Source organism: Eubalaena glacialis, chromosome 2 (genome assembly GCF_028564815.1).
Source record: "Eubalaena glacialis isolate mEubGla1 chromosome 2, mEubGla1.1.hap2.+ XY, whole genome shotgun sequence".
Classification (NCBI taxonomy): domain Eukaryota; kingdom Metazoa; phylum Chordata; class Mammalia; order Artiodactyla; family Balaenidae; genus Eubalaena; species Eubalaena glacialis.
Window position 1 is genome coordinate 115,783,969 of NC_083717.1, and position 22,084 is coordinate 115,806,052.

Sequence of the window (22,084 nt, forward strand, 5' to 3'; positions counted from 1 at the left end):
AGTCTTAAGGGCCCTAGGATTTCTGGAATGGTGAATGAGCATTGGCTTCAACTTAGAGTCACCAGCAGCATTAGCCCCTGAGAAGAGAGTCAGCCTGTCCTTTGAACCTTTGAAGCTGGGCACTGACTTCTCCTCTCTAGCTATGGAAGTCCTAGATGGCATCTTCTTCCAGTAGAAGGCTGTATTTTTTCTACACTGAAAATCTGTTGTTTAGTGTAGCCACCTTCATTATCACAGCTAGATCTTTTGTATAACGTGCTGCAGCTTCTACATCGGCACTTGCTGCTTCACGCTGCACTTTTACGTTTTGGAGACAGCTTCTTTCCTAAAACCTCATGAACCAGCCTTGGCTAGATTCAAACTCTTCTGCTGCTGCTCCCTCACCTGTCTCAACCTTACTAGAATTAAAGAGAGTGAGTTACGGCCTTGCTTTGTCTGGATTAGGCTTTGGCTTAAGAGAATGTTGTGGCTAGTTTGATCTTCTGTCCAAACCACTAAAGCTTTTTTTCATATCAGCAATAAGGCTGTTTTACTTTCTTATCGTTCGTGTGTTCACTGGAGTAGCACTTTTTAAAAAAAATTTATTTATTTATTTATTTATTTATTTATTTTTGGCTGCGTTGGGTCTTTGTTGCTGCGCGCGGGCTTTTCTCTAGTTGCAGCGAGCGGGGGCTACTCTTCATTGTGGTGCGCGGGCTTCTCATTGCGGTGGCTTCTCTTGTTGCGAAGCACGGGCTCTAGGTGCGTGGGCTTCAGTAGTCGTGGCTCGCGGGCTCTAGAGCACAGGCTCAGTAGTTGTAGTGCACAGGCTTGGTTGGTTGCTCCGCGGCACGTGGGATCTTCCCGGACCAGGGCTCGAACGTGCGTCCCCTGCATTGGCAGGCGGATTTGTAACCACTGCGCCACCAGGGAAGTCCCTGGAATAGCAATTTTAATTCCCTTCAAGAACTTTTCCTTTGCGTTCACAACTTCACTAACTGTTTGGTGCAAGAGACCTAGCTTTTGGCCTGTCTCAGCTTTCAACATGCCTTCCTCACTAACCTTAATCATTTCTAGCTTTTGATTTGAAGTGAGACATGCAACTGAACACTGAGAGGCCATTGTAGGGTTATTAATTGGCCTTAACTTCAATATTGTTGTGTCTCAGGGAATAAGGAGGCCTGAGGAGAGGGAGAAATATGGGGGAATGGCCAATTGATGGAGCAAATCAGAACACACACACAACATTTATCAGTTAAGTTTGCCATCTTACATGGTCATGGTTTGTGGCACCCCAAAACAATTACAATAGTAATATCAAAGATTACATATCACAGATAGCAAATGTAATAATGATGAAAATGTTTGAAATAGTTCAAGAATTTCCAAAATGTGACACAGAGACATGAAGTTAGCAAATGCTTTTGGAAAAAACAGCACTGATAGACTTGCTCAATGCAGGGTTACCACAAACCTTCAATTTGTAAAAAATGCATTATCTGCAAAGTGCAATAAAGTGAAGCACAATAAAATGAGGTGTTCCTGTACCTTGCTCTTTAAAATTAATTAGTAGACTTTTTTTTAGTATAGTTTTAGATTTACAGAATAATTGAGCAAATATTACATAGAATTTCATTGTATGTTGCTTTTTTTTTTTTTAAATTAGTGTTAAAGGATTGAAGGAGGCACTTTTTATGGTGGAAAGAGTATACATAGGCTTTGGGATCCAATTCTGGTTCCACTTTTTTTCTTAACTACCTATCTCTGGGCCGGGTACTCTCCAAATTTTAGTTTTCTTACTCATTCAGCAAACATTTATGAACATACTTGGTCCAGATGCCAAGCTCCATGCTCTATGCCAAAGAATGATCAAATAAATTTTAAAATTACTTTTCAAAACCTTTAGAGCTAATCTACTTTTATGATGGTGCTATTCAGAGTAGCCAATCTGTAAACTATATTCTGGTCTGTTATGAGATGCACTAGCACCTGAATGCACTGTAGTGTTTCCTTTTTTGTGAAGGTCTTTTTATGAAGAAAAAAAGAAAAAAAGCTGAACCAGAGGTGTGTTTAGTAATGTAGTTGATTTTCCTGTCTCACAGACCACTAACACATTTGCAGATCAGCCCTGATCCATAGGGTACATTTCAAGTAGCTTTAGTATAAAATAACTCAAGAACTGTCACTTATAGTAAATATAAACTTATGTTTTCTACCGTTCTTTTTTTCTCTTTGGCCATTTATCGTTTCTATTATGATTTTCTTAAATATTTTGCTGACAGTTTCCTTGCAAGTCTCTTCATTATGTAATTTTGCCTTTTTGCTTAATTGAAATTTTTAGGTATGGAAGAGTTAATTATGTCCTAGCTCGAAGAATAGAACTTTTAGAAGAAGTCAAACGATTACAAAAGAGTCTAGGGGTTCCAGGAGATGCTTCATATACTTGTGAAACTGCAGGCTATTTCTTCTTATATCAGGTAAGAGATGAAGGGTTTTTAAATCATACTTTATTGTAATATGGTCTTCAGTCGGAAACTGGGATGGGTTCTGGAGATCCTTTCTTGAAAGCTTACTTTTTTGTTGAGTAGATTAAAATATATGCTATTGCCAAAGCTATGTTTGTGAGTGTTAAATGTTTGTATTTCCTGTTATCTTCACTTTTGTTTGCTAAATAACTTTGCTTGATGACTTATTCAGTGAAAGGCCAATGTTGCTACTTTAAAATCTTTTTTTTTTTTTTCTTGCTATTGACAAAGTTTCTAGTCTCTCTCTCTCTCTTTTTTTTTTTTTTGTTTTGTTTTCATAACTATAGAACTATAACCAGTCTAGCTACCCAGTGGTAACAAATACAGTTCTTTAACTTACTTTTGCTATGCATATTAATCAAGTAATGAAGAAAAACATACTTTCTTTTTAAATTTCTAGAAGTACATTTTGTTTTAGAATTAATTTCAAAGTAAGAGTTTAAGTTAAACATTCTTTGACTTCAATTTAGAGGCATGTTTTTGCTCTTGTTTGGGGGTGTGAAAATTAATGAGAAATGTAAAGCCAAATAAAATAAATAAAAATAAACTTTAAAAATCAACTGGTTTACTAATAATTTTAAATGGATTAAACATAAATAATGAAGATTTTTGTATAACTGTATTTGTTCTCTTTGTTCTAATGCTATTTGTATATTTTAGGTATAAATCATAACACTGAAATTGTAAAATATATATGAAAAAAAGAGTTTATGCTCATTATAAGCAGATAAACCAGTTGAGTCCGTTCAGAATAAGCTGATTTCATGGTTCCTTGTGAAACACAGGACATATGCATGATCTTGCAAAGTTGTCTGCATTAGATTTAGACCATTAAGAACTTTGAATAATGGAATAAAGATCATGCTTAAATGCATGTTTGTCACAAAATAAAAATCACTAGGCTCTCAGTGAAAACTAGTTTTAACAGTAATAGAAATAATATATAAATTATAGAACCTTAGGTAATAAATTTGAGAAATATGAACTTGAGGCCTCACAAGGCCTCACAATTTTGAACACACAATAATCACATTGGGAAAGTTGTTTAAAAAGGGAATTCTCAAGCTCTGTCCCCAGAGACTTTGTTTTAGTAAGGTGTGGCATCCAGGTATCTACATTTTTATTTAGCTTTTCAGATATTCTGCCTAAGGACCACACTTTGAGAAACACTGAAATTATAACAGAAAAACTGAGAGAATTACAAAAATGGAGATTAAGCAGGAACTGAGTAGAGCCATAGTTAACATTTATAGCAGGAGGTAATTGAACTACCTATGTCACAAAAGTCATAAAATGAGCTTTCAAATATATACGCAGCTTAACCAGAAGTTCTTTATAAGTATACTAAAGAGAATTGGAAAAATTATGAAGGTCTAGGATAAGGGTTGACAAGTGCTAAATTGATTAAAAAGCTACTAGAGCTGAACTTAACCATATATGGAGAGAAACTGAAATAGTGAAAAAATGAGGAATTTCTTTGTCCAGAGAGGTTGTTTTTTTTTTTTTTTGATCATCAATCATAAATTGTTTTGAATATGCATAGAAAATCTGAAATGTCTGAGATAAAGTCCCATGAGATGATCCTGAGGTTCTTTCCCATCCCATCCGTACATTTTTTATCAAAGAGGTTTTTTTCCTACAGTCTTAAAGGTTACTTTTATAAAAGAAGGGCAGTCTATCAGTGACTTGGATAAGAAATAGTCCTGTTGGGTCAAAGATTGCTTTTCTTTTCCTTTTCCTTTTCTTTTACCTACCAAATCTTATTTTTACTCAATTCGTTTTTTATTTTATTATTTAAAACATATAAGAGCTGGCAAATTTAACCTCAAGTCTCTTTTTTTCTTACAGGTAATGTCTCGTTGGGAAGAGTATATCAGCAAAGTGAAAAATAAAGGTAACACGTTGCCAGATGTCACTGAAGTCTCCACTTTCTTCCCTTTTCATGAGTACTTTGCAAATGCCCCTCAACCCATTTTTAAAGGCCGATCTTATGAAGAAGACATGGAAATTGCTGAAGGATGTTTCAGGCATATTAAGAAAATCTTTACTCAGCTTGAGGTAAGGGTTCTCAAGTTCTTTTAACTTTCCTTTAAAGGTTTTAAGCTTAGTTTGTTGTTTTTTTTAAAATGTAGTAAGTGGAATATTCAAATCTAGCAAACCAGGTTATTACTTTTAAGTGAGATTATTGGAAGCATTTATTTTTCTAGTTGAAGAAATAAGTAAAAATTAAGATATGAATTGAATCCCCATTTTTCTGGCTTTTCTGGTGTGAAAGTCTTAGTATTTAAGAAAGGAATGCTTTCATTAGGAGATTTAACAATGGTTCTTTGATTTGGAATTTGGCCATTCTAAGTTCTTTATGCCTTTGATCTGTAAACAAAAAATGAGGTTGCTATGTTAGCCAGGATGACTGTTCCTGATTATTAAGGTGAAATAAGAATCGCCACTATATAAAGGGGACAGAGAAGAATATGTGTGGAACCCAGGGAGCCCTGGGGTGCTTCATAGTTTTCTCATTCCTTATTGGAAACATCATTGGAAGACTACAGCAGTGCTGTAAAAAGATCGCATTCAGGCTCAGATTCCTCAGTAAGAACGTTTAGGATTACTTCAGATAAAAAGGACAAAGACCATGTCTTTTTTAAAGTCTTTGTACCTTTTAGATATGATTTTATTCCTACAACAATATCTGGCACATAATAGATGTTCAGTAAACACTGATGTATGGTGTGAGTAGGTGGATAGAAATGGATGGATGGTAGGTACAGAATAATAAATATATAATGTATATATATATGTAGTATATATGTAGTATGATAATGATAAATAAAATTTTAAAACCTGCAAAACAGTATTATAGTATGTTTATGATTACATAAATAGAATGTAAAAGGATAAAAACATATAATTTATAATAGCTGTCTGGGGAGAGAGTGGGAAGAAGGCTATATGCAGGGTACCTCCACCTGTACCTGTGATGCTTTAATTATTTTTTAAAAAACAAAAACAAATGTTTGAAAGTCTGAAGTAAGTATGATATAATGTTCCGATTTGATAAAACTTGATATTAGGTACTCTGCATGGGCTTGTTTGCTCCTCACATCCACCTGTTGTCCGTTCCCCTCCTCTCCTCTATGGGGGATCCTCTGCCATGGTCAGGGCTGAGACTGGTCCTTGGAGTTTTAATTTCCCAGCCTCTCATGTCAGCTGACTTTTGTCTGGGTTTAGCCAATGAGAAATGTGGCAAAAATAGAATAAAGAGAGAAGCCAGGATATTTCTGCACCAGCTCTCTCGGCCTGAGGTTTCGTCTCTTCCATGGCTCTAGTTTCTGCTGACCTGGCCCACCGCAGTTCCAGCTTATTCTGGTACCCCAGTTTCTGGGCTCTGATAACACTTCCTCCTCATTATCCTTCCTAGCCTAGGAATGGTCATAATTTCCTGCTGTTGCCAATCTCTGGGTTACTTCGCCATTCCCTGGTTGGCTTTTCTGCTCCTCCATCACCTGTATAACGAGCTCCCTGCAATAAATTCCCTTTGTTATGAATGCTTGAAGTAGTTTCTGTTTTCCTGGAGAGACCTTGAGTAATATAGACACAATGGTGATTGATATTTTATTCAGTATTTTTGTTGATACTGTAAATATTTTATCTTATACCAAAAAAAACAGTCCAAATTGTAGCTTGACTGTCAGTTATTATTTGAACTCAATTAGTACCTTATTAATCATGGACAGAATTACGATTCTTTAGGCTTAGTTTATGAGATATTTATATTAATTTCTCATATTGTCTCATAAAGTGGATTGTATGAATGTATGCATGAACTGTTTATTTTCCTAAAATAGTATCTCATTGTTCCCCCACTTCCATAGGAGTTTAGAGCCTCCGAACTGCTTCGCAGTGGACTAGACAGATCTAAATACCTTTTGGTGAAAGAAGCCAAAATCATTGCTATGACCTGTACTCATGCTGCCTTAAAACGACATGATTTAGTCAAGTTAGGCTTCAAGGTAAAGACTTATATTTTAGTTCCTTAATTCATCTATGCAGCTGTTAGTTCTCTTCCCTTCCCCTTCCCCTCCCCCTGACCCTCCCCTCTCCTCCCCTCCCCTCCCTTCCCTTCCCCTTCCCTTCCCTTCCCTTCCCTAGGCCATTTCCCTTGGACATCTGCTTCTTACTGAAGTTTGCATTTATAATTACTTTAAAATGTCTCTTTTGTAAGTGATGATAACCTCCCATGTTTATATGATTAGTAAACTCTAAATCTAATTTTTCTAAATTTAGTTATCAGACATATGTCCTTTAAGTAACATTATAACCATATGATTGTCTAACTAACTTCTAATACTTGTTAAGGTACATTAATTTATTTTCACTACGTTAAAAAAAATCTCCAAACAGAAGTAAAAGCTTTATACAAATAATATTTGACAACGTTTTTCACCTATTAGAAATCCGTACACTTGTTTACCTTTTAAGCACACATCCACTCCCAGTTATTTGTTCATTCAGTAAATAAAAAGCCATCTATGTGAGAATGTGTAATACAGTTATTTAGACTGTCAAAGGAGATATTTAAATGACTTCATCTTAAGATAAGGACTGGAGAGCTAAAGGGCAAGACAGCCTGTTACTTGTTACTCAGTTGAAATGGAATGTAATAATTGAGCAGTAAATTTGAATTTGCAGACACTTTGTAACTTTGCTATTGATACTGACTAAACTCTGATTTTAATGCACATCATTTAACTTCCCTGCAACTGTTTTATCTGTCATTACTTGTAGTGTTTGTGTACTGGTTTGAATTTAAAGTTAGCAAAGCATTTGTTGTTGATGAAAATAACTGACAATTTTTAAATGTTATGAGCTCACTGGAAGATAAATGCTAAATAAATTCAAGGTGATAGAATTATTGTTATCTTGGATGAAAGTTTCCTCATTTGCAAGGTAGGACAAATATGATAATTTATTAAAAGGTAGTGTGAACTTACCTAGTGGTGTGAATTTACCTTTTGCAAATTAGTGAGAATTTTTCACCTAAATATTTTTTTCTTGGGGCTGACACATAAAATATACTTTGGATTGATATTAAATTATATCAGTTTAATAATACAGGGAAATGATGCAGTTTAAGTAGAGCATTTTATGCTTTCATGCAGCTGTTCACATGCATATTCTACAAAACATTACTTGTAGCTTATCACATTTTCATTGATCATTTTCTTACATTGTGCTATATACATCTAAAGATAGTTAACATGAGTGCTGATAGTATCCCTTACATCTTTTATATTTTTAATTTTGAAGTTTTATTTTTATCAAACTAACACATGCATCTGATGTAAGAGCTTAAAAACTTTTTAGCTCTACTTAACGTTAAAAAAAGGCAGTCCCCTACTCCCCTGTTGTTCTCTAATTAATCTTTCAACTCTTCTAGTATTTCCTTTGTCCTTTCATTTATATCAATAAAGAATGTTAAATTTCCATTAGGCATATGTTTTGATTCTGTGCTGTCCCCAAGGAGACATGCAAGCACATTTGTGTACTCTTTTCCTTCCTTAAAACACCCAGTATAGTTGTGTCATAATTTTGCTTTGTGATTAAAATCTCCTTTCTAACAGAATCTATAGATATATTTTTATAAGTTAAATCACATTAGATTTGCAGAATTATTTCTCAGGAAAGAGGCTCTTTAAGCTGTCGTCTTTGAGCTGCTCCCACTCTGTTTTCCACATTGTGTCTATCACCTTCAGAGTCCACATGGGAACTTCTGAGAAAACATGGCTTTTTAAACCCCTCCTTCTCCCAGGTTCCCACCAGGATGACCTAATTAATCACTGTAATAGGGAAATTTAGCATTAGATAGAGCTAGAGAAGACACCCATCCACATGCCTAAAACTTTCAGGTAGTTTCGATAGAAACAGTGCAGAACTGAACCTTAACTTTATCATGTACAGTGGAAATCCAGCTCAGCTACCAGTCTTGAACAAATATAAGCATATTTTGGGAAAATGAGTAGCACAGAAATTAGAGCATATATGAACAATTAGTTTAAAAGAGTTAATTAAGTATTAAGAGCAAATATGCTCCCCCTACCTTCCACTTCCTTGGAAAACAAAATAAGGGGAGAAAACTTTGAAAATAGAAAACAAAGGAACTCTAATTGTACTTAGTGAAAGTCTCAAAGAAAGTATTTTACCAATAAAACAAGGAATAGGATATTATACTATCATAAGTAGCAATCAGAATTAGAAGTGGAAGGGAAAAGATAAAACCTGTTGAGAATAAATCTAGAAGGAAATTGGGCACATAGAAGAGGAGGTACATGAAAGAATGAATGAAATTTCCTTAGGTTGGAGAAAGACTTGATTTTTCATTATTTTACAAATGTACAGTGCCTAACATTCCTGGAAACTGGGCTAGAGGGAAGATTCAGGCATCAAACAAGTACATAAATATACAGACAGAATTATAAATTGTGATGTGCCATGAGACAAAGGCACAGAGTACTGTGAAACCCGTTTTAGACTGAGAGGTCAGAGAAGGCATGGATAAAGTGGGTTTTAAGCTGATACTTTAACAATGAGGAAGAGCCAAGCAGACAAAAAGTGAAGAGAAAGTAGCATGTTCAGAGGGCCTGAGGCATGAATGGTTTTACCATTTCTGAGAAAATGAAATAGGTCAATGTAGTTGAAGCTTAGTGAGTAAGGAGGAAGGTGACATGTAAAGTATGAGAGGAAGGCAGGGGCCAGATTGAATGCAGGCCCTAGTTAACACATCTCTTACAGTCCACATCAAGGGTCCTTTTTTCCTAGGACAGGTGGAAACCAATGAAGGGTTAGAAACCAGAAGGTGACGTGATGTGATGACTGTTGTATGAGTGGTTTAGGGGAGGCAAGACAGGAAGGAGAGGGACTGGTAAAGAGATTGCTGGCAGTAGTCAGAGTAGCAGCTTGGATTAGAGTGGCGGTGGTAGTAGAAATGTAGAAAAACGAACAGATTCTAGAGGGAGTTTTGAAGGTAAAATTGACATGCTTTGGTGATGGATTGAATGCTGGGGGTGGGGAACAAAAGGAGATTGTTGAGTGCCAAGTAGGATTCATAAGGGAAAAAAATTACTGCAAAATACTACCTAGGATAAGAGTACCAGTGGAAGTGACCTCATATATAATCATAGGTTGATTCTTGCTTATATAGAACTTCAGAACTGAACTGAAAATAACTAAATTGATCATCGCAATCCAAGAAATGATAAACGAGGCTTCCTTAATGTAGAGTTGTATGTTTAGGGCACTTCCTTAAAGTTAAAGTCTTGAATTGGAGAAGCAGTAGCATAATGGTAAAGAAGATCATGAACTTTCTGTTTGAATAATTTGTTATTTTGATCTGAATTATTTGAGGGGTTTTGGGATGCTTATTACGGTCATGGTGGTGGCTGTTTGGCTTTCAAGCTCGCTTTTTGACAAGCTTTCTTTTTTCTCCCTTTCTCAGTATGACAACATTTTAATGGAAGAGGCTGCTCAGATTCTGGAGATAGAAACTTTTATACCTCTTCTTCTACAGGTAAGATACTGAGATTGAGACAAAGAAAGTAGAGTTTTGGGCTTCCCTGGTGGCGCAGTGGTTAAGAATCCGCCTGCCAATGCAGGGGACACGGGTTCGAGCCCTGGGAAGATCCTGGGAAGATCCCACATGCCATGGAGCAACTAAGCCCGTGTGGCACAGCTACTGAAGCCCGTGCGCCTAGAGCCTGTGGTCTGCAACAAGAGAAGCCACCGCAATGAGAAGCCCGCTCACCACTACGAAGAGTAGCCCCTGCTTGCTGCAACTGCAACTAGAGAAAGCCTGCATGCAGCAACAAAGACCCAACATAGCCAAAAATAAATTTATAAAAAAAAAAAGTAGAGTTTTAAGAATTCTGGGGGGTAGCATCAGAAAACTACACAGTTTGGGGGTGCTAATTGCTATGATTATGTGTTCTCCTTAACTTCATTATGTTTGGTATTCTATTTTAAGCATGTAAACTTCCTTTAATCTATTCACTGGTTATTGAGCAGTTTGTATTGTTTGGGAGCACTATTTAAAAATCCATAGTTTATCTCTAAGTTTTGAAAAGACTTAGTAATTTTAATCAAGAAAATTACATTGTTAGGCAGTTTGGAGGGAAGATGAGCTCCTTTTTCATTTCTTTTATTTAGAGTTGTTTCTGGAATTGTTTTTGGTCCCTGGGTACATTGCTTTTCTTTATTTTGTGCCTGAATTTTTTTAGATAAATGATGATGTTTAAGAACGTTTTCTTATTGTACAATAGTCTTTACTATGGAGCATAAAAAACAAAATGTGGAATTCCTAATTGAAGAATAGAGGCTACTCTAATTTATAGATAAATTGGGTTCCGAAAGTTGTTTTATAAAGCCAAGTTATTTGGGACTTGTATTTTATCAGAATATGTTACAAGGAACAAGGAGACAGGTAGAGTAGGAAACTGAAGTATTAGTGTAGGAAATTAAAGAAGGTATAATTTCTACTGCTGTGGGGGGTTCACAAACTGGCTCTTGGCGTAATTGTGATACAAGGTATTTACTTTGACGTCTTTCCATTTCCCTGCTTGGGCATCGGTTTCTTTCTGTGCACCCTTTGCCTAATTATGACCTAAGTCTCCCAGACCTCTTTGGGTTACCCTGCATATTAAAGTACGGTAATTCCATGCTTGCCTCTCAATCCCTCCATCCTCCCTCACACACTGTCAGCCAAGAGCAATGGTACCCATACAAGTCGCTCTATAAATTTGCCAGATTCTTTTCTGTGGAACTGGGGAAGAGCAGGAATTAATAAGCTGTTAAAGCCATCTTGTGAATAGCAAGAATCTTGTGCAATAAATTGGAGATTAACAGGGTAATATATTAGAATATTTTGCCATTTCCTCACTTTTTATTTCTAGAATCCTCAGGATGGTTTTAGCCGACTAAAACGTTGGATTATGATTGGTGATCATCACCAGTTACCTCCAGTCATTAAGAACATGGCCTTTCAGAAGTATTCAAACATGGAGCAATCTCTCTTCACTCGCTTTGTCAGAGTTGGAGTTCCTACTGTGGACCTCGATGCCCAAGGGAGGGCCAGAGCAAGGTAAAGGAGACAGGGCAACAGGGGGCAGGGGGGGTGGATGTTAGGGATATTACTTCTATTTAAGGACATCATTTCGATGATCCAAGTATTCGATAACATCTTCTGTATAGACTCTTATCTGTTATCCAGGAACTTGCCTGGATACAAATCTACAAATTGGAAAGTACCTTTATTACCTTCAGCATGAGGTGTGAATTGACCAAATTATATCCTTCATTTTCTTCATTGAGATTAATTTAAGTGACTTATAAACTAAGAGCTTCTTTTCACCATCACCTCCCTTTTCTTCATGCCCCCAAAAGATAGACGATTAATATCATTTTGAAATCTAAAGCTAGAGGTGAACAAGAGGAGAACACACTAATTCTTACTTCATAAAATGTACAGGTCCCCTCTCATAGTTACCTCAAAAATTTTTCCACTGTGCGGACTCTTCCCTGATTTTTTTATTCAAGGAATAAAGGTAGCATTTACCTCAGAGAACGTAATGGAGCTCTCATTTCTTGTAATATCATCAATCTTCTGATTTGTTACTTACAGGGAGGCAAAGGTTGCAAAAGCATTATTGCTAAAAAGAAGAGCACAATGTGGATAATATGAAAATTAACAGGAAGAGCCCATCCCTTAGAAACCCCCTTGTATATATTAAAAGGGGATTTACAATGCTAATATTTCCTGTTTTGGGGGGGATTTGTCTTTGAAAGCTTGTGCAACCTCTACAACTGGCGATACAAGAATCTAGGAAACTTACCCCACGTGCAGCTCTTGCCGGAGTTTAGTACAGCAAATGCTGGCTTGCTTTATGACTTCCAGCTCATTAATGTTGAAGATTTTCAGGGAGTTGGAGAATCTGAGCCTAATCCTTACTTTTATCAGGTAAGAAAAAATAGGAAACTTTTAAGTTTATTTTGCATTTTCCTGGCTGAATTACTACCTAAATCAGTATTACTGAACCACTTGGACAAACCATTAAATAAAGCAAAGTTAGATCTCCACCTCACACACAACACACTAATTTCCATTTCAGATGGATTAAAGATATATACACCAAAGAAAAGAAACTTATATAAACATACTAAAAAAGAAGAAAATAATGATGAATATATAATGTTGGGGTAAGAAAGGTCTTTTTAAGCTCATTACCAAAATCAAAAATCATAAAGAAAAATATTGCTTGATTGAGAGCAAAATTTATTTTCAGCCTTTAAAAAACAATGGGTTGAAGTCTGGATGTGTATAGAACTCTTTAAAATCACTTATAAAAGAATCAACCCCCCAACAGAAAAATGCAATAAGGACTAGAATATGCAGTTCACAAAAAAAAGATATAGATTTGTAGCAAGTATAAATCACTGGAATATATTTTCACCTCTGTTGGGTTAGGTTTGGGAAACTATATTCATGCAATGCTTGTAGGAAAGTAATTTGGTGAACATATTGTTAGTATGTATTAAAAGCAGTACTCTCACTTCTAGGAATTTATCCTTTAAAAAAATGGACAAATTTGCAAAGACTTATATGCTAAAATGTTCATCACATCTTTTTTTTATTGCAAATTATTTTTGAAAGGAGAAACAACCTAAATGTCTTATCAGTAGGGATTAATTACACTTTTACCTATTCCATATAATACTGAATAGCCACTAAGAGTAACATTATAACTTGGTTTACTGACAGGGAGAATTTTTATGCTATATTAATGAAAAAATCAGCTTGCAAAGTTTATCTGTAGTATCCCGTTTTGCTTTTTAAAAAGCAAAACATACATATAGAAATATGTACAGATAATCTCTACAAAAAGATCTGGCAGCAAATGCACCAAAAGATTTGTTCTTTTACCTATATTAGCTGATGCTTAGATAAATGTAGTTTGTTATCAATATAGAAAATGGAAAGATTTACACAGTCATGTGGCTCCTGTCTTCCAAAGAATGAGAAACTTTAGATGAAGAGTTAACTGAAGTTGTGTATCACCAGAATACAAATGATTTTTCTGAAGGTCTTCCTGTAATTTTCCTATTGCCTTTACATGAAATCCAGCTTCTTGTCTTTTTTGATTTGCATGTTATGTTCTCATTTTACTTCTCTCATCTGTTACTTTCAATTTAGTCTCTGTTGAACTGGACTAAGCAGCCTTGTGTATGCTTTCTCACTCTCAAGTAGTGTATTTAAGTCTTGGTTTTAAACTCCTTCCCATCCATCTTTACCTAGACCCTCTAAGGTCACAGCTGGCCAGAATGATCAATTTGAGGCCACATCCTCTTCCCATCTAAAGTGGTCTGGTAGAGGTGGCAACCATTAGTAAGAGAACAAACATAATACACACACAAAAAAAACTAAGAAGTATGAAGGAAAAAGGAAAAACATTGTGTAAAAATTGAGAGCCAGCTACGGTACTGCTGGATGTGTATGTTAGACTGGATTTTCTACTGGCTTCTAAGATAGTCACCTTGCTTCTTTATGTTAATATTTCTTTCCATAACTATAGTTGCAATACACTGTAACAGGATATTATTGATCTGTATTGTGATTGTTGTGGTCCCAGAAATATTAAGCCTTTAAGTTGGTAACTTTTATTTTATGATTGTTCCATGTATTGCAAATATATTGTAAATGTTAAAGGGAAGTAATTACCACATACTCTATTTTTTTTTAATCATTGTTAATTTAGGATAAGTTATTGCTCAGTTTTATGAGAGGTATTCACTTGTCCAAGATATTAACTGTTCACTTCTTGAGGTGTGATAAATGAACAAATTGTGCTAGTTAACTGTTTTTTCTATAAAGGGAAACAAATGCACAATCTGATTAGTGTTTTCATTACAGAATCTTGGAGAGGCAGAATATGTAGTGGCACTTTTTATGTACATGTGCTTACTTGGTTACCCTGCTGACAAGATTAGCATTCTAACAACATATAATGGACAAAAGCATCTTATTCGTGACATCATCAATAGACGATGCGGGAGCAATCCATTGATTGGAAGACCAAATAAGGTAATTTTACAAGTATAATACGTCCTCTTATTCATGTTGTTGGCAAGATGGGAAAGATTTATATTTATTATGAGTTATTTATGTTGTTCTACCTTGTCTCTTTGCTATCTCCTTTTAAAATATGTGAGAAAATGAAATAATAGGAACTCTGTAAATTATTCTCTGACAATTCTATCTGACAGTGTTATTGGTTTGCTGTGAATGTCTGTCTCAACTATCACATTGAAGATTTTTGTTGACAGTAATCAGAAATAAATGTTTCTGAAACTTTTTGTTGGTAAAATGATGTCTAATGAAACTATGTCCTTTATAGTAGAAATAGGAATTGTAGCATTTTTTTATTTTGTTTGTTTTACAAAGGTATAATTTGTACTGCTTCTTACTGTGTGTGTGTGTAAGGGGGTGTTTTTTCTTGGGGATAAAGGAAAATCATAAAGTACATTCAGACCTTAGGATTTTTTTTATACTTCTTTATGTGATACGATGGAGTAATAGCAAATAAAAATGAAGATGCTTGATTTTGTCAATACAGGTTTGAAAAATTAGAATAACAAAACATAAATATAGTATTAGTAATGATGCAATTAGGACTTCGGTTGTGAACATAGCTATATAAAAGCTCTTTTACCTTTTCTTGGAAATCATCTACAAGTAAGAGAAAAATGGGAGGAAGAAAAAACAAATTCCATTTTTAGTGAGAGGACATGTGACTAAGATCAAGAAGAAAAAATGGGAAGAGAATTTAGGGGACCAGTCTTGAAAGTGCCAGCAAAAACACACTTTCTGAAAGTGGTGGCATACTTTGAAGTATAAGAGCCACATCCCTATTAGTCAACAATGGATACAGGTATTGGGGTGAGCAGAAGCCTTCCTGGTTCCAGACTGATTCAAAGAAGACTACAGATGAGCTATATTTGAAAAAAATACACCGTCTCTATAGTAACAGTGGAAAAGAGAACCATCTGTTGTTAAAATCTGAGCCTTTAGAAGAAAGTTCTGCTCACCCTAACCTAACCTCTTGTGCATAGCTAATCTGAGAAACCCGCCTAATCAGTGGTAAAATAGAGGAGAAAAGGAAACTAGCACAAGCTCAATTTATAAATGAGGGAAAGAGCATCCGAACAAACTAATTGACAAGATAGCATACTCCAGAAAACATGTTGGCCCAGAACAGATGAAAATTTTGAATGCATATTTGGGTATGAATTTTAAAATACTTAATGAAGTGCATTTCTGTGAGGGAAGGCTACAAAACAGAGAAATTGAAGAACCCAGGAAGAGATGAAATGTGAACTGGCAGAAAATAAAACAAAATCAAGGAAACGGAGACAAAATTAAAAGGAATGGGGAGGAACAGACACTGTAGAACACTCCATAAGGGATATAGAGAGTGAAAATGAGAAACTAATAACTGAAATATAGGAAGTTTAGAAATAGAAGAACCTCAGTGTCTGAGTCCTTTTATTTATGAGTAACAGGAAAACTTAAACAATAAGGAAAGTTACTCTCTCTCATAAGAAGAAGATGAAAGTAGTGTGGCTCCAGGTTAGGTTACAGTGTGACTCAGTGATGTCATGAAAGACCAAGGTTCATTTCATCTTTTCTGCTCTGCTGTCCTCAGTCTGTGAGCCCAGTTCTCAGACAAGCTCTCCACATGGTCAGGATGACAACAGAATTTCCAGGTATAATATCCACACATAAGAGCAAAGGACTATATCCAGAATATATGAACTCCTGTAAAAGTCATTGTAAAATATAGACAACCCAATACAGAATTGGCAAATGAATTGGGCAGCATACAAATGGACAATAAGCACATGAAAAAATGCTTACCATCACTAGTTGTCAGGGAAAATGCAATTAAAACTACAGTGATGGACCACTACACATCCAATAGAATGGCTAAAGTTATAAAGATTGACAGTATGCCAAGTGTTGGCAGGGATGTGGAGCAACAAGAACTCTGGAACTGGAACAGTGCTGGTGAATGTGTGTACAGCAACTTTGGAAAACAGTTTGACAGTTTCTTACAAACACCCACACAGTCCAGCAATTTTACCCCCAGATATTTATCCAAGAGCAATAAAAACATATTTACACAAAAATATTTATACATGAATATTCATTGCAGCTTTATTCAAAATATCCCTAAACTAGAAACAACCCAAATTCCGTGAACAAGGGAATGAATAAACAAATTGTAGTATATTCGTTCAGTGGAATACTATTCACCAGTAAAAAGGTATGAACTTCTAATTTATGATTCCATTTGTATGGAATTCTAGAACTGGCAACAAAATAATCTATAGTGACAGAAAGCTGATCAGTGGTTGCCTGGGGCTGGGGGATACAGATTTGATGACAAAAGGGACTGAGGTAATGGAAATTTTGATTGTGGTGGTGGTTATTTGGGAGTATATATTGTCAAAATTTATCAAATTGTACATTTAAAATGTCGCTGGGTGTCAAATTGGGATATCAGGTATATAATTAGCTGAACAACAGTCCCTGCTTTCATGGAGCTGAGTAGTCTAGTAGGGGGAAGCTTGTTAATTCCACAAATATAATAGTTACTTAGGTATCTGCAGAGTTAAAGATGAGTGCTATAAGTGTGAATAACATAGGGACATAGCCTAATCTGGTTACCATGGTTTATTTCATAGTGTTCATTAACTTGTTCTTTCAATTCCAAGTATATAGTCATGTTCTTTTGGGATTGATTATTTTAAGGATAAGATTTTTATTTCTAGCACTTTATTTAAATGATCTCTCTAGAGTTTTTGCTTTTGAAAATATACCATATTCCCCCTTTTTTTTGCCTCAGGTGACAACCGTTGACAGATTTCAAGGTCAACAGAATGATTATATTCTTCTTTCTCTAGTACGAACCAGGGCAGTGGGCCATCTGAGGTATGTAAGGAAACATTTTCATAATAGTGTTGAACTTTACTGTATGCTTTAATTTTGAGCTTCTGTGGCTAAGTAGTTTTAAATTTTATGTTGAAAGTGTAATTAATTGTTATGGCAACTTTTGGTGCTTTTTGTTGGGCTGTAGCAGTATCATATTCTTTGTATAGTTAGTTAATCATTGCCATTGCTTCTGAATTTTTTGAATCTTAAATGTTTTAGTAATTTTAACTTTTTTACTCTTCAGGAACAGTCAGAGATAGCATTTAATCATAATATATATATATATATGTATGTATGTATCTCCTATGTCTGTTTGAAACTTAATGTCAGAAATTAAAGGAGGTAAAGTGGTAAAAAGTCTAAGAGTAAACTTTTCATTGCACAGGATTTCTCACTTTTCCCTACACAGTCTTTTAGCTTCAGTGTTAGGATAAAGGAACCATTTGTTCTCCCAGGATTAAGAATTGTCAAAACGAACAGTAATATATTTTTATCATTTATTGTGATGTATTTATGTGCTGGAGATTTATGGGAATAATGTCTCCTTGTTACAAAGCAGCCATTTAGTTTTATATAAACCTTTATCTCATATGACTTACTAGCAAAACTATAAGGAGAGTTCATTTTATTATTTTATTTGATGGATATAAAAAGAAAATTCTGCAAGCTCTCATAATGTTGTCATTAAGTCAGGATCTATTTGGTGCTTAACCCAGAGTGATCAGGTTCCATTAGACCGATAACTTTTATGTAAGAGTAAACAAAGATGTAATGTTTCAAGAAATTGTTTCAATACTATAGCATTCTAAAATACAGTGTGTTTTTACTTAAGTGTCAAACATGTTTTGGAGACTAACTTTTCTAAAAAGCGGTTCCATTTCCACGTTGAAATTTATAGCTGCTGCTGCATAGGGTATCATTATGATTTACATAATTAAAATCTCTTACCCAAACTCACAGTATGAATACGTGAATACTGCTTCCTCCCCTTCCCACCTTTTTTCTTACTCTGTAGTGCTTTTGTCTTTTTCACATTCCCATGACTTTATTTCTATGCTGTTTTTTACCTGACTTCTGGAAACTTAAAAAAAAATAAAGAGAAAGATGATGATAATAAAATGCTTATAAATGAAGGCTTAAAAAAGAACCTGATTTCATTGTTGTCTTACATATCTAAATTTTCTTTATCCAGATAAATTAGTCTTCTTTGTATTTGCCAACTTCCCTTTTGGAAGTCTAGCTTCTTCTTCGGGGGCTGCTGGTGATGGTGGTAGTGTTATTAAAGCATAGAGGGGAAAAAGTCAATTGACCTATGATTTACGATTCAACTATCCAGGTAGGTTAGGTATCTTAGCTAGAATTTTATCAAACTCCTCATAGAATTTTTTGGTTTGTAGATACAATCTTTCATATCTTTCTTTTTCTAGGAAGTAGTAAAATATTTTGTTTTTCAAGTTTCAAGAGACCAAGGAAACCTACTTTCTTCCATATTTCTCTTTTTAATAATAGCTTTATTGGGATATAATTCACAGTATGTGAATTCACCTATTTTAAGTGTACAGTTCAATGATTTTTAGTATATTCATAGTTATGCAGCTATCTTCACAATTTTAGAACATTTTTATCACCCCATCACGATTTTAGAACATTTTTATCACCCTATACCTGTCAGTAGTTATTCCCCTCCCCTCTCCCCTAAGCCCTTGGCAACCACTCTTCTACTATATGTCTATAGCTTTGCCTATTCTGGACACTTCATATAAATGAAATCACTTCGCATAATGTGTTCAAGATTCATCTGTGTTGTAGCATGTGTCAGTACTTCATTACTTTTAATTGCTAAATAATATTTCATTATTTTCTGTGTGAATTTTTTACTTTTTATTTATCCATTCATCAGTTGGTGGACACTTGGGTTGTTTCTACTTTTTGGCTATTAGGACTAATGCTGTTGTGAACATTGAACATTCATGTACAAGTTTTGTGTGGAAGTATGTTTTCCTTTCTCTTGGGTGTAGACCTTGGAGTGGAATTGCTGGGTCATATAGTAACTCTATGTTTAACCCTTTAAGAAACTGCTAAGCTGTTTTCCCAAGTGCCTGACTTTCTTCTTTTACCCACATCTTTTTTTCATCCAGGATAGACTAATCAGGTGATTGTTTAGGAGCCAGGCTATTCAGCGTCCGTTCCAGAGACCTGTTTTAGGACACTGTGGAGCTGTTTAGAAGCTAGAATAGTGAGACATTACTGGTTCCTTTTCCAACATTCATTGTTATTGTCCCTACTGACTTGAATAGCCCAGCTACAAATAGAAATGCTTGTGACTTGTTCAGAGCAAAGCAGTGAAACTGTAACTTTCCTGTGTTGTCTCCTTGTAGGGGCTCTAGCAGAGTGATGGCTTGTTTAACAGCGCTGTTTCTGTCCAGCCATCTTCTGGGGACTGTGAAAGAAGGTGGTAGTTCTCATTGCCCTGGTTTCAAGATACAGCTCCAAGGAACCCTGGCTTTTCATGCTGCCACCCTTTACTTTTTTTGCCTGGTAGTTTGTTATGTTTATAGTGTTTGGTCATTCATTTAACAGATGTTCCCAGATCCTTCTATTATTTGGCAATGCAATGGGTTCTTGATATATAGTCGTAAATCTAACGTTCGTTATCTCTGTCCCCACGGAGCTTAGAATCCAGTGGAGGAGACATTAAACATGTCCTTGGAAAATACCTACATTGGATTCTGCAGAAGATTTTAGTCTAACTCTCCTCATGTACAGTGGAGATCGAGCTTAGTAGAGCCACTTAACTGGCCTACAGTACTAAGGACTGGAGGGAAAAGTTCCTCAGAGGAACAGGTTCATTGTCACTGCTCTGCCTAGAGATAGAGCCTTCTGGATGAGAAAGGGAGAACTGAATATCATAATACAGGGATTACCATGAAAACAACGGCTTAGGTCACCTCCTTCCACCATGCCCTCCCCACCTTTTTCCCTGACAACATTGTTTTAACAGTGTTTTTATTAAGTTTATAATACTTAGGTGAGAACTCATGCTAAGTATTTCCAGCATTGTACATCCAGTTACTAGTTTTGGAACCACCCACCTATAGCGTGACCTCTCGGGCTTCTAAGGGATGTGGAGGAAGTAAAAACAATTTGGCCTGCAGCGACCTAGAAGGTGACATTTCCTTCGTGAATCCAGGGTGTCACAAATGTAGAAATTCCTCAACGCTAGTGAAAATGGGTATGCTTTCTCCTCATACCTAAATGAACTTCTCTTAGTTTGGGTTGCTGGGAGGCGGGGATTCCCCCTCAACATAACTGCTATTATATATGATGTTGCACAGTCTCTCCTGATAAGGGAAACTAGATCCTTATCAAGTCCATAAAACACAATAGAAAATGAGGCTGAATTAGAGGTATTCCCCAAATATCTTGCATTATGCAGAGACAAAGAAAAGCCATTTGATAAATATTCCAATTCCCGATTCTCTGTCTGGTTATTATATGATCTTTGTAACATTTGATCTCTTTAACACTTTTTAACACTTTCTTTCAGGAGTTAGGGATGACTGTACCAGATTTTATTATTATTCATTAAAGTCTTCTCTTTTGTAGAATACTCGCAAATTTAAATAGCCGTCTAAGAGCATCTCAAGAAAACAAGCTGTCCTCTGTATTTGAAACCAAAACTATATTTTCTTACTAAAACACATTCTAACTAATAGTGAAGTGAAATTAAACTTACATAGCCACTCTTTTATAATTTTTTTTTCTTTTTACACACAGCCACTCTTTTGTAATTTTTTTTTTTCTTTTTTACATGGTCCTTGTTGGTTATCTGTTTTAAATATAGCAGTGTGTACATGTCAATCCCAAACTCCCAATCTATGCTTCCCCACCCCACTTCCCCACTGGTAACCATAAGTTCATTCTCTAAGTCTGTTTCTGTCTTGTAAATAAGTTCATTTGATTCAAGTAAATTCAGATAAAGTTTTAAGAACATATTCTTTCTGAAAGATAAAGAAAACTGCCATCGTTCATCAGATAGCCAGCTACATGTATAGCTGGATCATGCATTTTGGCATTTTTATTACTGTTTATGTGAACACTGAGACCTATTATAGTCCAGCCATTGGGCGTAGGTACTAGAGTAAATGCGTGAATAAGAGATAGTATTATTATGTTATATCATTCGTCATACTGTATTTCTGTTTGTATTTGTAATTATTATTATAAATAAGTATAAAACAGTATGATACGAGTTATCTAGGAAGTAAAATTTGACCCATTAACCTTGACAGAGCATGGGAATTTGGTAGGTGAAATGGAGCAAGGGCTGGTTTGAATTGACTCAATGGTGGTGATACAGTAAATTGGTAACTGACAACCGAACTATATCGTAATACTAGTATAGCAACTTAAACCTTTTTAATCAGTCATTGGTTATTTTGTGATTCTCCCCACCCTCTCCCCGCAAAAAAAAACATAGAAGTTGGTAATAAAGCATTAACTTCTTACTTGGTTAACTAGTTACATAGCATTGATTAACTTA

General features: G+C 35.4%; 1 protein-coding gene across 4 annotated transcripts in view; it reads left to right on the forward strand.

The window, feature by feature from the left end:
* AQR (aquarius intron-binding spliceosomal factor) overlaps window positions 1–22,084 on the forward strand; it is a 117,962-nt gene that overhangs the window by 79,344 nt on the left and 16,534 nt on the right. For 3 of the 4 annotated variants that reach the window (XM_061182278.1, XM_061182276.1, XM_061182280.1), the window contains 8 exons: window positions 2,321–2,456; window positions 4,353–4,562; window positions 6,377–6,514; window positions 9,997–10,068; window positions 11,447–11,634; window positions 12,339–12,510; window positions 14,461–14,631; window positions 17,456–17,541. In XM_061182278.1, coding sequence (XP_061038261.1) covers window positions 2,321–2,456; window positions 4,353–4,562; window positions 6,377–6,514; window positions 9,997–10,068; window positions 11,447–11,634; window positions 12,339–12,510; window positions 14,461–14,631; window positions 17,456–17,541 — 1,173 coding nt within the window. The remainder of the gene's footprint in view (window positions 1–2,320; window positions 2,457–4,352; window positions 4,563–6,376; window positions 6,515–9,996; window positions 10,069–11,446; window positions 11,635–12,338; window positions 12,511–14,460; window positions 14,632–17,455; window positions 17,542–22,084) is intronic. The other variant, XM_061182279.1, reaches the window with a different exon arrangement.